Consider the following 14268-nt stretch of genomic DNA (forward strand, 5'->3'; position numbering starts at 1 on the left):
GACATCGGGAAGAAAGAAAAGGCTTTCTTCTCGATGCTCAGGTTTCGCCTTCCAGTATCTCCGTTGAGACGGAAATTGAGAAGTTCAGGGAAGCGAATGCGCGCTATGCTGCTTTCAGATCCTTCATTTCACGGAGGTCCCGGTCTGAGCCCGAACAACATAGGGGTCCTGGTCCGTCTCGATCCGATGATCAAAGACAGCCACAGAAGGCTAGTGTCATGACTCACGCTCCTCTACGCCTGCGGGTAGAGTTAAGAGGAATCGTGGGTCATGGGGAGGTAGGCAAGACCTGAGGGATGTGATCCAGATAAGGCATCAGCATTCTCGTCCAAATCAGTGCGATACTTACTATCTACTTCTTCTTCTTTTTACATCTGCCCTTATCCTCCCTTTCCTAATTCCACTGTAACCACCAGCTCTCCACCTGACCGAGGTTAAGTGGGAACTTCTTGCAAACAGTCTCTTATGTTGGACCTATGATGTTTCAGTTGATTCTATGTTCATAGTAACCGACTTACTGATGGTCCAGACTAAAGGGAGTCACCCCTTGAGGGGGGTCCCTGAGTCCTAACTCAGTTGTGAGCTCATGTGTAGTTCTGTGTTTGGTCTCTGTGTGTCAGTAGTGAGTGATAGTGTTTGATCAGCTGCAGCATCAGTTCAGTCACTGTGACTCTGACTGACACAGGTTTTTGTACGACTCACAATCACTGTGTGAACACATAACTACTACTGATATAGTGAGCACTCTGACAGTAATAATGTCCAGCATCTTCAGTCTGGACTCCACTGATGCTCAGAGTGAAATCACTGTTAGATCCACTGCCACTGAATCTAGATGGAGTTCCTGACTGGAGGCTGCTTGTTCCATAAATCAGGATTTTAGGAGCTTCTCCAGGTTTCTGTAAGTACCATTTGAGACACTGCTTTCCACTACAACAGCAGGCTGGATCTCTGTTAAATGTACAGGTCACAGTGACTGATTGTCCAGTTTGAGCGAGCAGCACTGAGGGAGTTTGAGTCACTGTCACCTGCCCAATAGATTCTGTCAAATGAGAAAGATCAGAAATCACAAACACTTTTACAAACATATTTCTTCACTACATTAAAAATAACAAATATTTGATGTTTTTGATGTTATATTTGATGTTTGATGTGTGTATATATATATATATATATATATATATATATATATATATATATATATATATATATATATATATATACACACACACACACACACTGTCACGTTAATGAACTTTTGTTCCCTTATTTGGTCACCTTCCTTTTCTTGTTTTGTTAATTGATTATTCCCCACCTGTCTCCAGTTCCCTCATTACCGTCTGTGTGCATAAATACCCTGTCTGTTTAGTTCTTCTTCGTCCGTGATTGTATTAACACTTCTGAATGTATAATCAATGTGAATGTCTATGTTAATGCTGTTATTTATATTGTATCCTAACCTATTGTCAGTAAACTCCGCTTTTGATCCCGATTCTCCTCAAGCTCTTTGTCTTTCGTCTAGCACTACCCAGTTTGTAACAGAATCATGGACCACAACAGTGTAGTTAATTTAGCAGTGTTTTTCTTTCTTTTATTTTTTTTCCCTCTCCCGGAATGGCCATCCCAGCAGTCCGTCTCCTGTGCCTGGAGCAACTGGACCGTTCGCTGGAGGACCATACCAGGGACTCTCGATCTCGATCTGGCGTGCCTTACCCACTTCCCCGACCGCTCGCTCTCCAATTTCTACTATACCGGCCTGAGCGAGCGGTGTAAGGCACGCCTACCAGCGAACGGTCCCCGAGAGGATTTCGCCACTTTTGTGGAGTGGGTGCTAGAGAAAAATGGATCTTCATGGACCATCAGCACCGCCGAAGAGGATATCTCCAGCCCCAGAGACTAGCCAGCCACCATCAAACCACACGGAGCCAGAGCCCACCGCAGAGCCCGAGCCAATCACCGACAGGGTGCAGAACCTCGAGAGCGCGACTGACCAGGTGTGCAACACCGTGTGTCGTGGGTATCTTAGTGGAGATCGAGGGCATGGAGGAAAGCCCTGCCCACACTTCCGCGACTGAGGGTGAGCTGTCTTCGGTCTCGGGAAATATGGAGCAACTTCTGGATCTAATGGACTGGTCTATGGAGGTAATTCCTGAATCCCCTGCTTCTCCGCTGGTTCCGCCCAGCTCTGAATTTTCTCTTTCTCCGCTGGTTCCGCCCAGCTCTGAATTTTCTGCTTCTCCGTTGGTTCCGCCCAGCTCTGAATTTTCTGCTTCTCCGTTGGTTCTGCCCAGCTCTGAATTTTCTCTTTCTCCGTTGGTTCCGCCCAGCTCTGAATTTTCTCTTTCTCCGTTGGTTCCGCCCAGCTCTGACTTTTCTGTTTCTCCTCTTGTTCCGCCCAGCTATGAATTTCCTGTATTCCCTCCCAGCCTCCCTCTCCCACCTCCTCCTAGACCTGCCAGTCCCTCTGCTCCACTTACGCTGGTTCCGTCCAGTCCTGATCCTCCTGTGTTTCCTCCCATCCTTCCTCTCTCTCCTCCTCCTAGACCAAACCCTTCATCGACCTCATCTCTGCTGGTGCCAGTCAGTCCCGCTGCTCACCCTCAGTCCGCGCCATCTGGTTGGATGGTTTGCCGCTGGACTGCCAGTCTCCAGCTCCACCTTGGCGATTAAGGCCCCATCCCTGCCTCCAGCCTCCAAGCCCTGGACTCCTCCTTGGTCCTTCGACCCAGTGGCTCCTTCGCTGGGAAGCCGGCGAGCGCTTCGTCTGCAGAGTAACACATGACGGAGCTGATCACGAGACCTCGTTCCTCAAGAGCTCCGAGTGCTGATGTTTCTCCAGTGAAGAGCAGCAGGATTCACAGCAGTCTCCTGATTTACAGCTCAATACTCAAGCAGTCTTTCAATGTGCTGCCATTGCTGTTCATTCAATAAAGCTTCTGAACGCCTTCCATTTGTGTTCGACTGCATCATTGATCAGTGTGTCCTTCCTTCACTAAAGTTTCAGCTGCTGTTGATGGATTGTAATCGTTGAGAACAGCTGTGTTTAGCAGTAAATGTGAACTGAAGCTCTTGGGGTTTGAACATGGTCTCTGGAGACGGAGCTGCTCTATTCTGAGACCATCAGAATCACTAAAGCTGTCAATGCAAATCTGATTTCAGCTCAAACTCACAGTTTCACTGTTTGATCGGTTCAACGCTCTGAACTGAAACACTTTCACTTCTGCTCATGCACTGATGAGACAGTTATGAAGATTGAGTGATAGTTTCATAACATAAAGCAGTTTATCAGTATGATTGTAAGTACTAAAAAAAAACATAAAACTAACAAACTGTAAGAGAGAAAACATTTGTGTGTTTTTGGATTGATTTGATATCAATTCATCACAAAATCAGAGCATAACTGAGTCAAACCCGTCTGTCCCAGGACAGATCTGAGTCTAATAGAGCTGATGTGAGTCCTAACTCAGTTGTGAGCTCATGTGTAGTTCTGTGTTTGGTCTCTGTGTGTCAGTAGTGAGTGATAGTGTTTGATCAGCTGCAGCATCAGTTCAGTCACTGTGACTCTGACTGACACAGGTTTTTGTAACACTCACAATCACTGTGTGAACAGCCTAGTGCTACCCGGCCAGTGGAAACTCTGACAGTAATAATGTCCAGCATCTTCAGTCTGGACTCCACTGATGGTCAGAGTGAAATCACTGTTAGATCCACTGCCACTGAATCTAGATGGAGTTCCTGACTGGAGGGTGCTTGCTTCATAAATCAGGAGTTTAGGAGCTTCTCCAGGTTTCTGTAAGTACCAGCTAAGAAAGTGTGTCCCAAAGAGATTCCTGTACACATCTGTGCTGGTTCTACAGCTGATCTTCACTGTTTCTCCTGGTTGAGCTGCTGTCGTTGAGGGACTCTGAGTGACGCTGATCTGTCCTCTACACTCTGAAACACACAACAAGAAGAAAATCAACTCAAAACTTTGACAATATACTTGAAGAAATGAATTGATATCAAACTTGTGCTCCACAAACCTTGAGCAAACGCTGTGAGAGTCCAGATGAAGATGATGATGAAGGTCATGTTGATGAAGATTGTTGTGTGTGTCAGTGATGAAGTGTTAAACTCACAGCACTATAAACACTCTCAGAGCACTGAAGCATCTGATCAATATGCAAACACACTCACATCATTTACCTGCAGACAGTCGCTCAATAACAGACACAAAATATAATTCATAAAACGCCAAAAATCAATCTTTCATAATATTATATATTCTTATAGCCAAGCTGTTATAAATGTATCACTTCTGAATAAATCTACAAGACCAACTTTAGTATTTGATCCTGACTCTCTCCTGAGAGACTCTGAGAATATTTTTGACTGTAGTTTGATAGAAACATGATTAATGTTAATTCATTAATTTGATGTCAAATCCGTGGATGTTGTGCAGGTTTTTACAGACATGAGGATCATCACACGTGTCTCTGTCAATCACTGAATCAACTGAGTTTGATTGTGAGTCACGTCACACTTGATATAAAAGTGAATTTCTTTCAATAATTGAGGTTGATGTTTTAGTAATAAGACAGATGAAGTAAATGCAGGTGATGTGTGCTGTGAGTGTGTGTTTGTTGGAGACTCAGTTGATGTGTGTTTGTTCAGTTAGTGAAGCGTTCAGGAGGTTTTTGTTCAGCTGCTCTATTAGTTTGTATCACTGTGGTGGACTTTCGGCAGCGGCACCAAACTGGATGTTGGCAGTAAGTCAATCATCATTTCATTATTAATACAACAACTGACTGACAAACACTTTGCTGCTCTATAGAAAGGATGTACATTTTCGTTTATTTACATATCTTAATTTTATTTTTTAGTTCACACTGAACTTAAATTTTCAGATTAGAGTGTTGATTTTTAAGTAAAATAATGGTTGTCTTATTGTATTTTAATATAATGGATTTGAGGTTAATAATTTATAGTAGACATGCGAGACAAAAGTTATATTTTCTATACATTAAAAAACATTTGTACCCAATCTTCTCGTGCTGTCATCAAAAACTGTAATGAACTCCTGCAGTTATTATATTTACTTAAATACTTCAGCAAAAATAATGTTTTTTTTTTTAATAATGTCTTAGTTAAAACTTAATCAAAAACAATCACTTCAGCAAACTTTGTACTATTTTCTGCTTATTTTGAGAAATCAAATAATTCATTTCTGTTCAATAAATATACTGTCATTAAAATGTAACATTTTAAAATACAGAAACAAAATCATTTTAAAAAGAAAATATTCTGAAAGCATTGAAGGAGATCACATAATAATTTAACATATATTTACAGTAGGCTAGAAACAAAAAATAATATTTTATTATATGATATGATTAATATCATGTTTTTAATTATGATGGTTTCATCTAAACATGGTAATTTTATTTCTAATATGGACACACAACATAATATATGATATTTACCATCTGAATCTAACCATGTCATGTCAATAAATGGAAAAGTCAGCCTTCTATTAATTATCATGTTAATTATTGTGTCTTTAGTCCCAACAGCAGGGGATCTTTTTACCCCAAATACTATACTTTTACATATTCTTTTATTATTTTAATTCATATATTTTTGAAAACTTTTTTAAAGTAGAGAAATGCTTAGTTCTTGACTGAGGTGAGTGTTGTGTGTTTGTCAGGCGTCACTCGTCCTAAAGTGAGCGTCCTGCCGCCCTCCAGTGCAGAGATCTCCTCAAAGAAGACAGCGACACTGGTGTGTGTGGCCAGCAAGGGCTTCCCGTCAGACTGGAGCCTGAGCTGGAAGGTGGACGGGAGCAGCAGGTCTCAGGAGAGCAGCGCTGGGCTCCTGGAGAAGGACGGTCTGTACAGCTGGAGCAGCAGCCTGACTCTCTCTGAGCAGGAGTGGATGGAGAGCGTCTCAGTGAGCTGTGAGGCCACACGGAGCGGTCAGCCTGCGCTCACTGGACACGTGACGAGACAGCAGTGTTCAGAGTAGATCTGCTGCTCTTCTCACTCATGTCTCACATGGAGACTAACAGCACATGAGCGACTCCTTCATTCTCCACATCCAGCTTCAGTCGCTCGCATCTGCATCTGCTCTGCTTTCTGTGCTTCATACAAGAACATATGTGTCTGCTTTATCATTCAGTTATGATTTTATTATAGTTCAATCAATCAATAAAATGCTGTATTTCAGTTATTGTGTGTGGTTTGTGTTTCAGGTCTTTCATTGGTTCAGAGCTTTAGCTCACATTTTATAAATAAACTTCACTCAGTGGAGCGTGAAAACACCTGCAGATTCATGATGAAACAAGAACATGCTGTCAGATTATGAACCACACAGATAAAATGGTAGATGACTTTAATGAGATAAAGTATTGTACATTTAAGTATTTATCATGTAAAAAAAAAAACTAAAAGAAATACTTTATTTTTCATTCAATATTTATGAAAATGTACACTGTAGAGTGAGTGATGGACTCCACTGAAGGTCAGAGTGAAATCACTGTTAGATCCACTGCCACTGAATCTAGATTCATGTTTACTTGTACAGTGCTTTTTAAGATAAAAAATCATTACAAAGCAACTTTACAGAAAATTATGTTGCTACAATATTTAGTAGCTTATAAGTGGTGACTGTCAGTTTGAGCGCATATGACAGGATTTTTCAGAAAAATTAATACAAGACGTAGTCAGCCAGACGATGAACATTATTAAAAGGAATTATTATATGATGCAGTCACACTTGTAGCAATAATTGTTAGTTCTGTGTGTTGATTCAGGGTTAGCATCATCTGAGGTCCTCTGAGGGTCAGCATCATCTCTTCTCAGGTGTTCTGGATCCAGACGGGAGCTTGTGTAAATCCTAGTTTACGGGATGAAGATCCCGTGGCAAAACATAGAAACAAATAGAGACATCATTAGCATAGCTGCTGATCCAACAAAGTTATATTAATTAGTTTAACCCAAGCTAATGAATAAAAATGCACATTTGATCAAATACAACTACACTCACAATTTAAAAGATACATTATTCGAATGCTTGGCGAAAGAGATGTGTTTTTAATCTAGATTTAAACAGAGAGAGTGTGTCTGAACCCCGAACATTATCAGGAAGGCTATTCCAGAGTTTGGGAGCCAAATGTGAGAAAGCTCTACCTCCTTTAGAGGACTTTGCTATCCTAGGAACGACCAAAAGTCCAGCGTTTTGTGACCTTAGGGTGCGTGATGGGTTGTAGCGTGGTAGAAGGCTAGTTAGGTACGCAGGAGCTAAACCATTTAGGGCCTTATAGGTAAGTAATGATAATTTGTAACTGATACAGAACTTAATAGGTAGCCAGTGCAGAGACTGTAAGATTGTGGTAATATGATCATATTTTCTTGACCTGGTAAGGACTCTAGCTGCTGCATTTTGGAAGAAGTAGGACAAGCACCTAGAAGTGCATTACAATAGTCCAGTCTAGAGGTCATGAATGCATGAACTAGCTTTTCTGCATCAGAAACAGATAACATGTTTTATATGACAGTGAAGGAACAGAGAGGACCAGGCCTGGATTTTATTTGGTGTTTTGGTTTTGTTTGTGCACGACCGCCCCTCACGGACGACTGTCGCGCACAAACAAAACCAAAACACAAAATAAAATCCAGGCCTGGTCCTGTTTCGTCCTTCACTGTCATCGCTCCTCTTTTGTATCCTTCCAATCTCCTCCGTGGGACTCGAGACTGGTGAGTGGCACAGGTGTCGCTCATTTCCAAATCACTCCACTGGCCTCGCTCCGTTCCCGTGGCTTTTGGCCCCGCCCCACTCATAACAATAGCTTGGCAATGTTTCTAGGATGGAAGATTGCAGTTTTTGTAACTTGGGAAATATGGTTTTCAAAAGACAAGTCTAATATAACACAGATATTTTTTGACTGTAGAGGATTTTCTTTTGGTCCAATAAGTAATATTTCTGTCTTATTCAAAAAAAAAAAAAAAAAAAAACCAAACCTTATCTAACCAAAAATATCTAAACCTTGACAAAAAGCAATCTTTTATAATGTTTCGATATAGATCTAAATGCAAAACCTAAAAAAATGAAGAGATGAGGTCTAAAAACTATGGGAATCCAAAAGCCTCTGTATATATCTATATAGGGTGTTAATACAAGAGGTTACGCAACATTACACAAGTTTTTACTTTTTTAATGCCTCCAGATTGCCCAATTCTCACATAAAAAAAAAGGATTTTAAATGCTTTCACTCTATTTTAATGTGAACTATTGCATTTATAAAAAATTGTAAATAAATAAAGAGATAAAAAAAATTCTAATAGAGAAATTAGCTCATTAAAATTGTGTAAATATTGCATAGTATCATAAAATTCCCTAAAAATCATAAATAACAATCAAAAAATATTATTGAAAAAAATATATATCACATTGGTTTTTACTGAAGAAAAAAAAAAAGTAACATTTCAAGGCTTCGGTCACTTTTGACCACTAAGAAGGTAAGTGTGACTCCTAAACGAAGAGGGCCAGAGGGTTAAGAGCGACATATTTATTATTTGATTTCATTTCAGATGCATGTGTGATGATGTTGTTTCAGATCCTCTTTTGATCAGCTGCAGCATCAGTTCAGTCACTGTGACTCTGACTGACACAGGTTTTTGTACGACTCACAATCACTGTGTGAACCACTGAATGCTCTCAGGCCAGTACAAACCCAGACAGTAATAATGTCCAGCATCTTCAGTCTGGACTCCACTGATGGTCAGAGTGAAATCACTGTTAGATCCACTGCCACTGAATCTAGATGGAGTTCCTGACTGACGGCTGCTTGCATAATAAATCAGGAGTTTAGGAGCTTCTCCAGGTTTCTGTAAGTACCAGGCTAAACAATCACCACTGTACACATCTGTGCTGGTTCTACAGCTGATCTTCACTGTTTCTCCTGGTTGAGCTGCTGTCGTTGAGGGACTCTGAGTGACGCTGATCTGTCCTCTACACTCTGAAACACACAACAAGAAGAAAATCAACTCAAAACTTTGACAATATACTTGAAGAAATGAATTGATATCAAACTTGTGCTCCACAAACCTTGAGCAAACGCTGTGAGAGTCCAGATGAAGATGATGATGAAGGTCATGTTGATGAAGATTGTTGTGTGTGTCAGTGATGAAGTGTTAAACTCACAGCACTATAAACACTCTCAGAGCACTGAAGCATCTGATCAATATGCAAACACACTCACATCATTTACCTGCAGACAGCAGATACACAGTTTTTTTCATTTTGGTTGTAGCTCTGCAGGTAAGCACTAGATGCTTATGACTTGTTGCATCATTTTGAACTGAGCTAAATTTTAATTAGACTTAGATTCTGAAAATTGTTTTGTTTAATTGTAATAGTTGAGAACAGCTGTGTTTAGCAGTAAATGTGAACTGAAGCTCTTGGGGTTTGAACATGGTCTCTGGAGACGGAGCTGCTCTATTCTGAGACCATCAGAATCACTAAAGCTGTCAATGCAAATCTGATTTCAGCTCAAACTCACAGTTTCACTGTTTGATCGGTTCAACGCTCTGAACTGAAACACTTTCACTTCTGCTCATGCACTGATGAGACAGTTATGAAGTTTGAGTGATAGTTTCATAAAGCAGTAAATATTAATAAGTAAATAAGTAAATATTTGTGTGTTTTTGGATTGATTTGATATCAATTTATCACAAAACCAAAGCATAACTGAGTCAAACCCGTCTGTCCCAGGACAGATCTGAGTCTAATAGAGCTGATGTGAGTCCTAACTCAGTTGTGAGCTCATGTGTAGTTCTGTGTTTGGTCTCTGTGTGTCAGTAGTGAGTGATAGTGTTTGATCAGCTGCAGCATCAGTTCAGTCACTGTGACTCTGACTGACACAGGTTTTTGTACCACTCACAATCACTGTGTGAACACACGATCACCCACACAACTACCATAAGAATCTGTTCTGCAATGGAAACTCTGACAGTAATAATGTCCAGCATCTTCAGTCTGGACTCCACTGATGGTCAGAGTGAAATCAGTCGCAGATGAACTCGTTCCACTGAATCTAGATTGAGTTCCAGTGTAACGGTCTGATGTTAGATAAATCAGGAGTTTAGGAGCTTCTCCAGGTTTCTGTAAGTACCAGCTTAAATAGTATTGTGGCGCACTATATTCATACACATCTGTGCTGGTTCTACAGTTGATCTTCACTGTTTCTCCTGGTTGAGCTGCTGTCGTTGAGGGACTCTGAGTGACGCTGATCTGTCCTCTACACTCTGAAACACACAACAAGAAGAAAATCAACTCAAAACTTTGACAATATACTTGAAGAAATGAATTGATATCAAACTTGTGCTCCACAAACCTTGAGCAAATGCTGTGAGAGTCCAGATGAAGATGATGATGAAGGTCATGTTGATGAAGATTGTTGTGTGTGTCAGTGATGAAGTGTTAAACTCACAGCACTATAAACACTCTCAGAGCACTGAAGCATCTGATCAATATGCAAACACACTCACATCATTTACCTGGGGCCTGTTTCAGAAAGGAGGTTAAGTGAAAACTCTGAGTTATGTTAACCCTGAAATGAGGGAAACTCTAGGTTTTCTGTTTCAGAATGGGAGGTTTGTCAAACCCGAGAAAGCAGGGAAAGTCAAGCCCGTTTCTGAAAGAGAGGTAACTTATACTCAGAGTCAGTTACTGTAGTAACTTACTCTATGAACCTAACCTGGTCAGGATAAACCCAGAGTTTCTTTTTGTCTCCTCCCCCTTTTTAAACACCTCATTGATGCACGCTGGAAAAATGCTCTTCTTACTAAGTGAACAAAGTACAAATATATATATATTTATAAAATAAAGATTGATTTTCTATATAAGAAAACAACATAAGATAATTAGTCTTGTTTCCTGGGGGGATCTAAATTAAGTGCATTTTGCTTAAGTAAAATTATATGCCAGTGTGGTAATAAAAAATAATCTTAAATGCAAATGGAAAACAAGTTTATTCGGAGTGTCCATTACTAAATGCAAATCTACTGTACGACACATGTGAATAACGGCTTCAGTGGTGTAGGCAGTAATGTTTTGGGCACGGAAAACTAGCTTGTAACATGATTGATTGGGTTAGAGTCCGGCTTTTACCGAGCACGTTCCCCTCACATGTCACATTAGAATTTATTTTCAATGAAAATGAACAAAATGTTCTAAAAGTGGAAGTAAAGTGCCTAACGAGTGTTTAATAATGATACAACTATTTATTATTGTAATAAATATAATCATTTACAATCTGTTATCATTGCATCCTGTTAATGTACAACAATACTGAGGTGCAAATGTATCTGCCAGTATAAAGTATAACTAGCATCTAATTATTATTTACACTTAGCCTGTTTAAAAGTACTGCTACTTTTAAATGGTAAATAGAATATATCACGATTTTCACTGTATTTATATTTTTCTGTAAATAGCATCTAGAGCTACTTGCACTTAGCTTACTGTAAATAGGATCTATCGCTAAGAAAGTATGTTAATTCCACTTAGTGTAAATAGCCATTGTCATATTTTTCTTACTCTGCTGGCAGATCATTTGTAAAATAAGAAAGATGCACTTAAAATATTATTATTAATATTATATATATATATATATATATATATATATATATATATATATATTTGTTTTTTATTTTTTTATTTTTTTTTATTTATTTTATTTTTTTGCCCATGAGGTACCATTTAAAAAAAAAAGATATTAGTTCATTAATCTAACATTCTTCGAGTTTTCACCTGTGATATAACACTGATAAGAATTACATTTGTATTGAGTCTGAAGTATGCAGACAGCTTTTTGGTGACACCTGTTGGTGAATCGTAATATCGCCACTACATTGATAATGGCTTTTTATAGTTGTGATGCAAGCGCTTAACTCAGAGTCAGCCAATTTAGAGTTGATTAAACCAACTCATTTCAGCTGTTCTGTAACCGTAAAGAGTTTCCCATCTCAGGGTAAGTCAACTCAGAGTTCATGTTTAAACTCAGAGTTGGTTGAACCTCCTTAGTGAAACAGGCCCCAGGTTTGCTCATATTCATCAGTTTACAGCTTTATCATCTTATCATCAGATACTGGTTTGTATACTTTATCATACTTTTAGGAATAAGTTCAACAAAAATGGCTAAAAGTTCAGGTAAATCTGTAACCTACATTTCTTGTCTTGTTCTTATCAGTTAAAGACACGATGATGACAGTTTGATGTGCTCATGTGACAAACTGAAATCACCCAGATCTCAGTCGTGTCTCTGATTAATAAAAGCACAAAATCTCTAAAAGCTGCACAGATTCAATGGGTCCAATTTCCAACACAATTAATTCTCATAGACAGTGTATGAATATATGAGGGGGAAAAAACTATTCCAAAATGTGAGAGAAGCAGAAGACGAAAACAGTAACAACAGCTGAGTCTGTGTGTTTGTGTGTCTGATAGAAACTCTGCAGAGACACTGATGGACTTGTGTCTTGTTGTTTCTCTCGACTAATGCTTTGACCTCCGACCTCCATTATTACAGTTTTTTTCGATTGCTAAACAACAGTGGGCACAACTGGAGTCACATGTGCAAAACACTAACTACAGTCTGCACAGCAGCAGTTCATGTGGACCAAACTCTAGTTCGTTTTTCATTGCTTGAACACAGTTTTCAAAACTCTACACACTTATCCCACGACTTTAACCACAACCTGCACAACACTGTGGATTTACAGCACTTTGTTCAAATGCTAACACACTGCTGTCAAAACTGTGAACCACACATTCAGAATAGAAATAGATTTCAGCCTTGTGCCTTTCAAACACTGCTGATCACAATTTCAGGATTAGCCCTTCAATTATTTATTCAAATTACAGTATGTACTTTTAGTACTGTAATTCTGTAAATTACTACAGACTATTGAAGCAAACTGCTTATTTTCATTTACCTTAAAGAATTATGTTCTAAAGATGTAAATAAATCATGTGAAAGAATGTCACTCTTTTCTTTGAAGAAATATGACATTGTATGAAGTCACTAGAAATTGTTCAAACTGTAAAGATTAAAAGTGAGTTTCCCTTTCAGTCGGTCACGTTCGACGTTACGAATGGGATCTCGCCCGAGAGCCCAATCACCTTCGAGTGGTAAAAAATGAGCCAATGGTACACAAAGTACCTTGGTCTGGGGTATTTGCATCGTGAGCTAAACGACAGTGAGCACATCTGGAGATACATGTGCAAAACTTTAACTACAGTCTGCACTAGCAACAGTCACCTGAGCTAAGCAGTTCACATCACCTGCAAAACTCATTCCAAGCAACACAATTCTTAACACACGGCTCAAAACAGGCTCAGTGCTGCTAAACACTACACACAACCCTCACTGAGATAACACACACTGTCACTCAGAACACACAGAGAGGAAAAACACTAACATCAAACACCAATGCAGAAAATACTCACTTTTCATCTTTACAGTTTGAACTATTTCAGTAACTTCATACAAAGTCATATTTTCTTCAAAGAAAAGAGTGACATTCTTTCACATGATTTATTTAAATTTTTAGAACATTATTCTTCAAGGTAAATTACAGTTTTTTTTTCGATTTCTAAACGACAGTGAGCACATCTGGCAACTCGCATTCAAGTCTTCGCTGAGGAGCCGAGCCAGTGACCCGGCCGTTCAGCGGAACAGTGATGTGGCAAGTGGACATAACGTCTCCTTTCCCTCCTTCAGGGAACAAGGGTTACATACGTAACCAAGACGTTCCCTTTAAGTTGGTCACGTTCGACGTTATGAATGGGGTCCCTTACAAAACGCCACATGGCTGTCTTCCAGCGACCGTGTGAGTGATAGCACCCTGTCGTGAGGCCAGCACGAGTGAGGGCCTATAGCTCGCACAGAATACACTGGGTAGCATATTCCAGCTGGGAGGACTTACAGAAGGTAGATATCTACCAACGTGGTGATACATAAGAACTCTGAGGTACCCAGCCCGCAGTGTGGAAGTTTCAATGACAGAGCCGGCAAGGGGCTTGCCAAGGGAAAGACACATGCTGCGGAGAACAGTTAAAGGTCCCTTCCATGAACTGGTTACTTCCTGGTGCACTTCCGGGAAGAAAGGAACCAGAGAGGGGGTGCTGGATTCCACTCAAGCCCGATGCTCTCCGCTGCCCGGGAAAGCACGGCCGTCAGCTCGGGTTTGGACTAAGACAACGCTGGCACTCCCGAGGGAGGCAACG

General features: G+C 40.0%; 1 long non-coding RNA gene and 2 gene segments (V, D, J or C); 1 reads left to right on the forward strand and 2 right to left on the reverse strand.

The window, feature by feature from the left end:
* Positions 1-1910: 1910 nt before the first annotated feature.
* LOC113042714 (immunoglobulin kappa variable 4-1-like) lies at positions 1911-4071 on the reverse strand. The segment is given in 4 exon segments: positions 1911-2021; positions 2599-2764; positions 3600-3933; positions 4023-4071. Coding segments are annotated over 4 exon segments (660 nt in total).
* Positions 4072-4378: 307 nt separating this feature from the next.
* On the forward strand, positions 4379-6105 carry LOC113042644 (uncharacterized). 2 transcript variants are annotated; one of them, XR_003275603.1, is made up of 3 exons: positions 4379-4506; positions 4654-4748; positions 5687-6105. It is a non-coding gene; the product is annotated as an uncharacterized LOC113042644 (long non-coding RNA). The 2 variants fall into 2 exon arrangements; XR_003275602.1 differs by having other exon boundaries at positions 4464-4748.
* Positions 6106-8359: 2254 nt separating this feature from the next.
* Positions 8360-9148, reverse strand: LOC113042643 (immunoglobulin kappa variable 3-15-like). The segment is given in 2 exon segments: positions 8360-8995; positions 9085-9148. Coding segments are annotated over 2 exon segments (375 nt in total).
* Positions 9149-14268: the final 5120 nt, after the last annotated feature.

Source organism: Carassius auratus, chromosome 24, assembly GCF_003368295.1.
Source record: "Carassius auratus strain Wakin chromosome 24, ASM336829v1, whole genome shotgun sequence".
In the NCBI taxonomy this organism is placed as follows: Eukaryota; Metazoa; Chordata; class Actinopteri; order Cypriniformes; family Cyprinidae; genus Carassius; species Carassius auratus.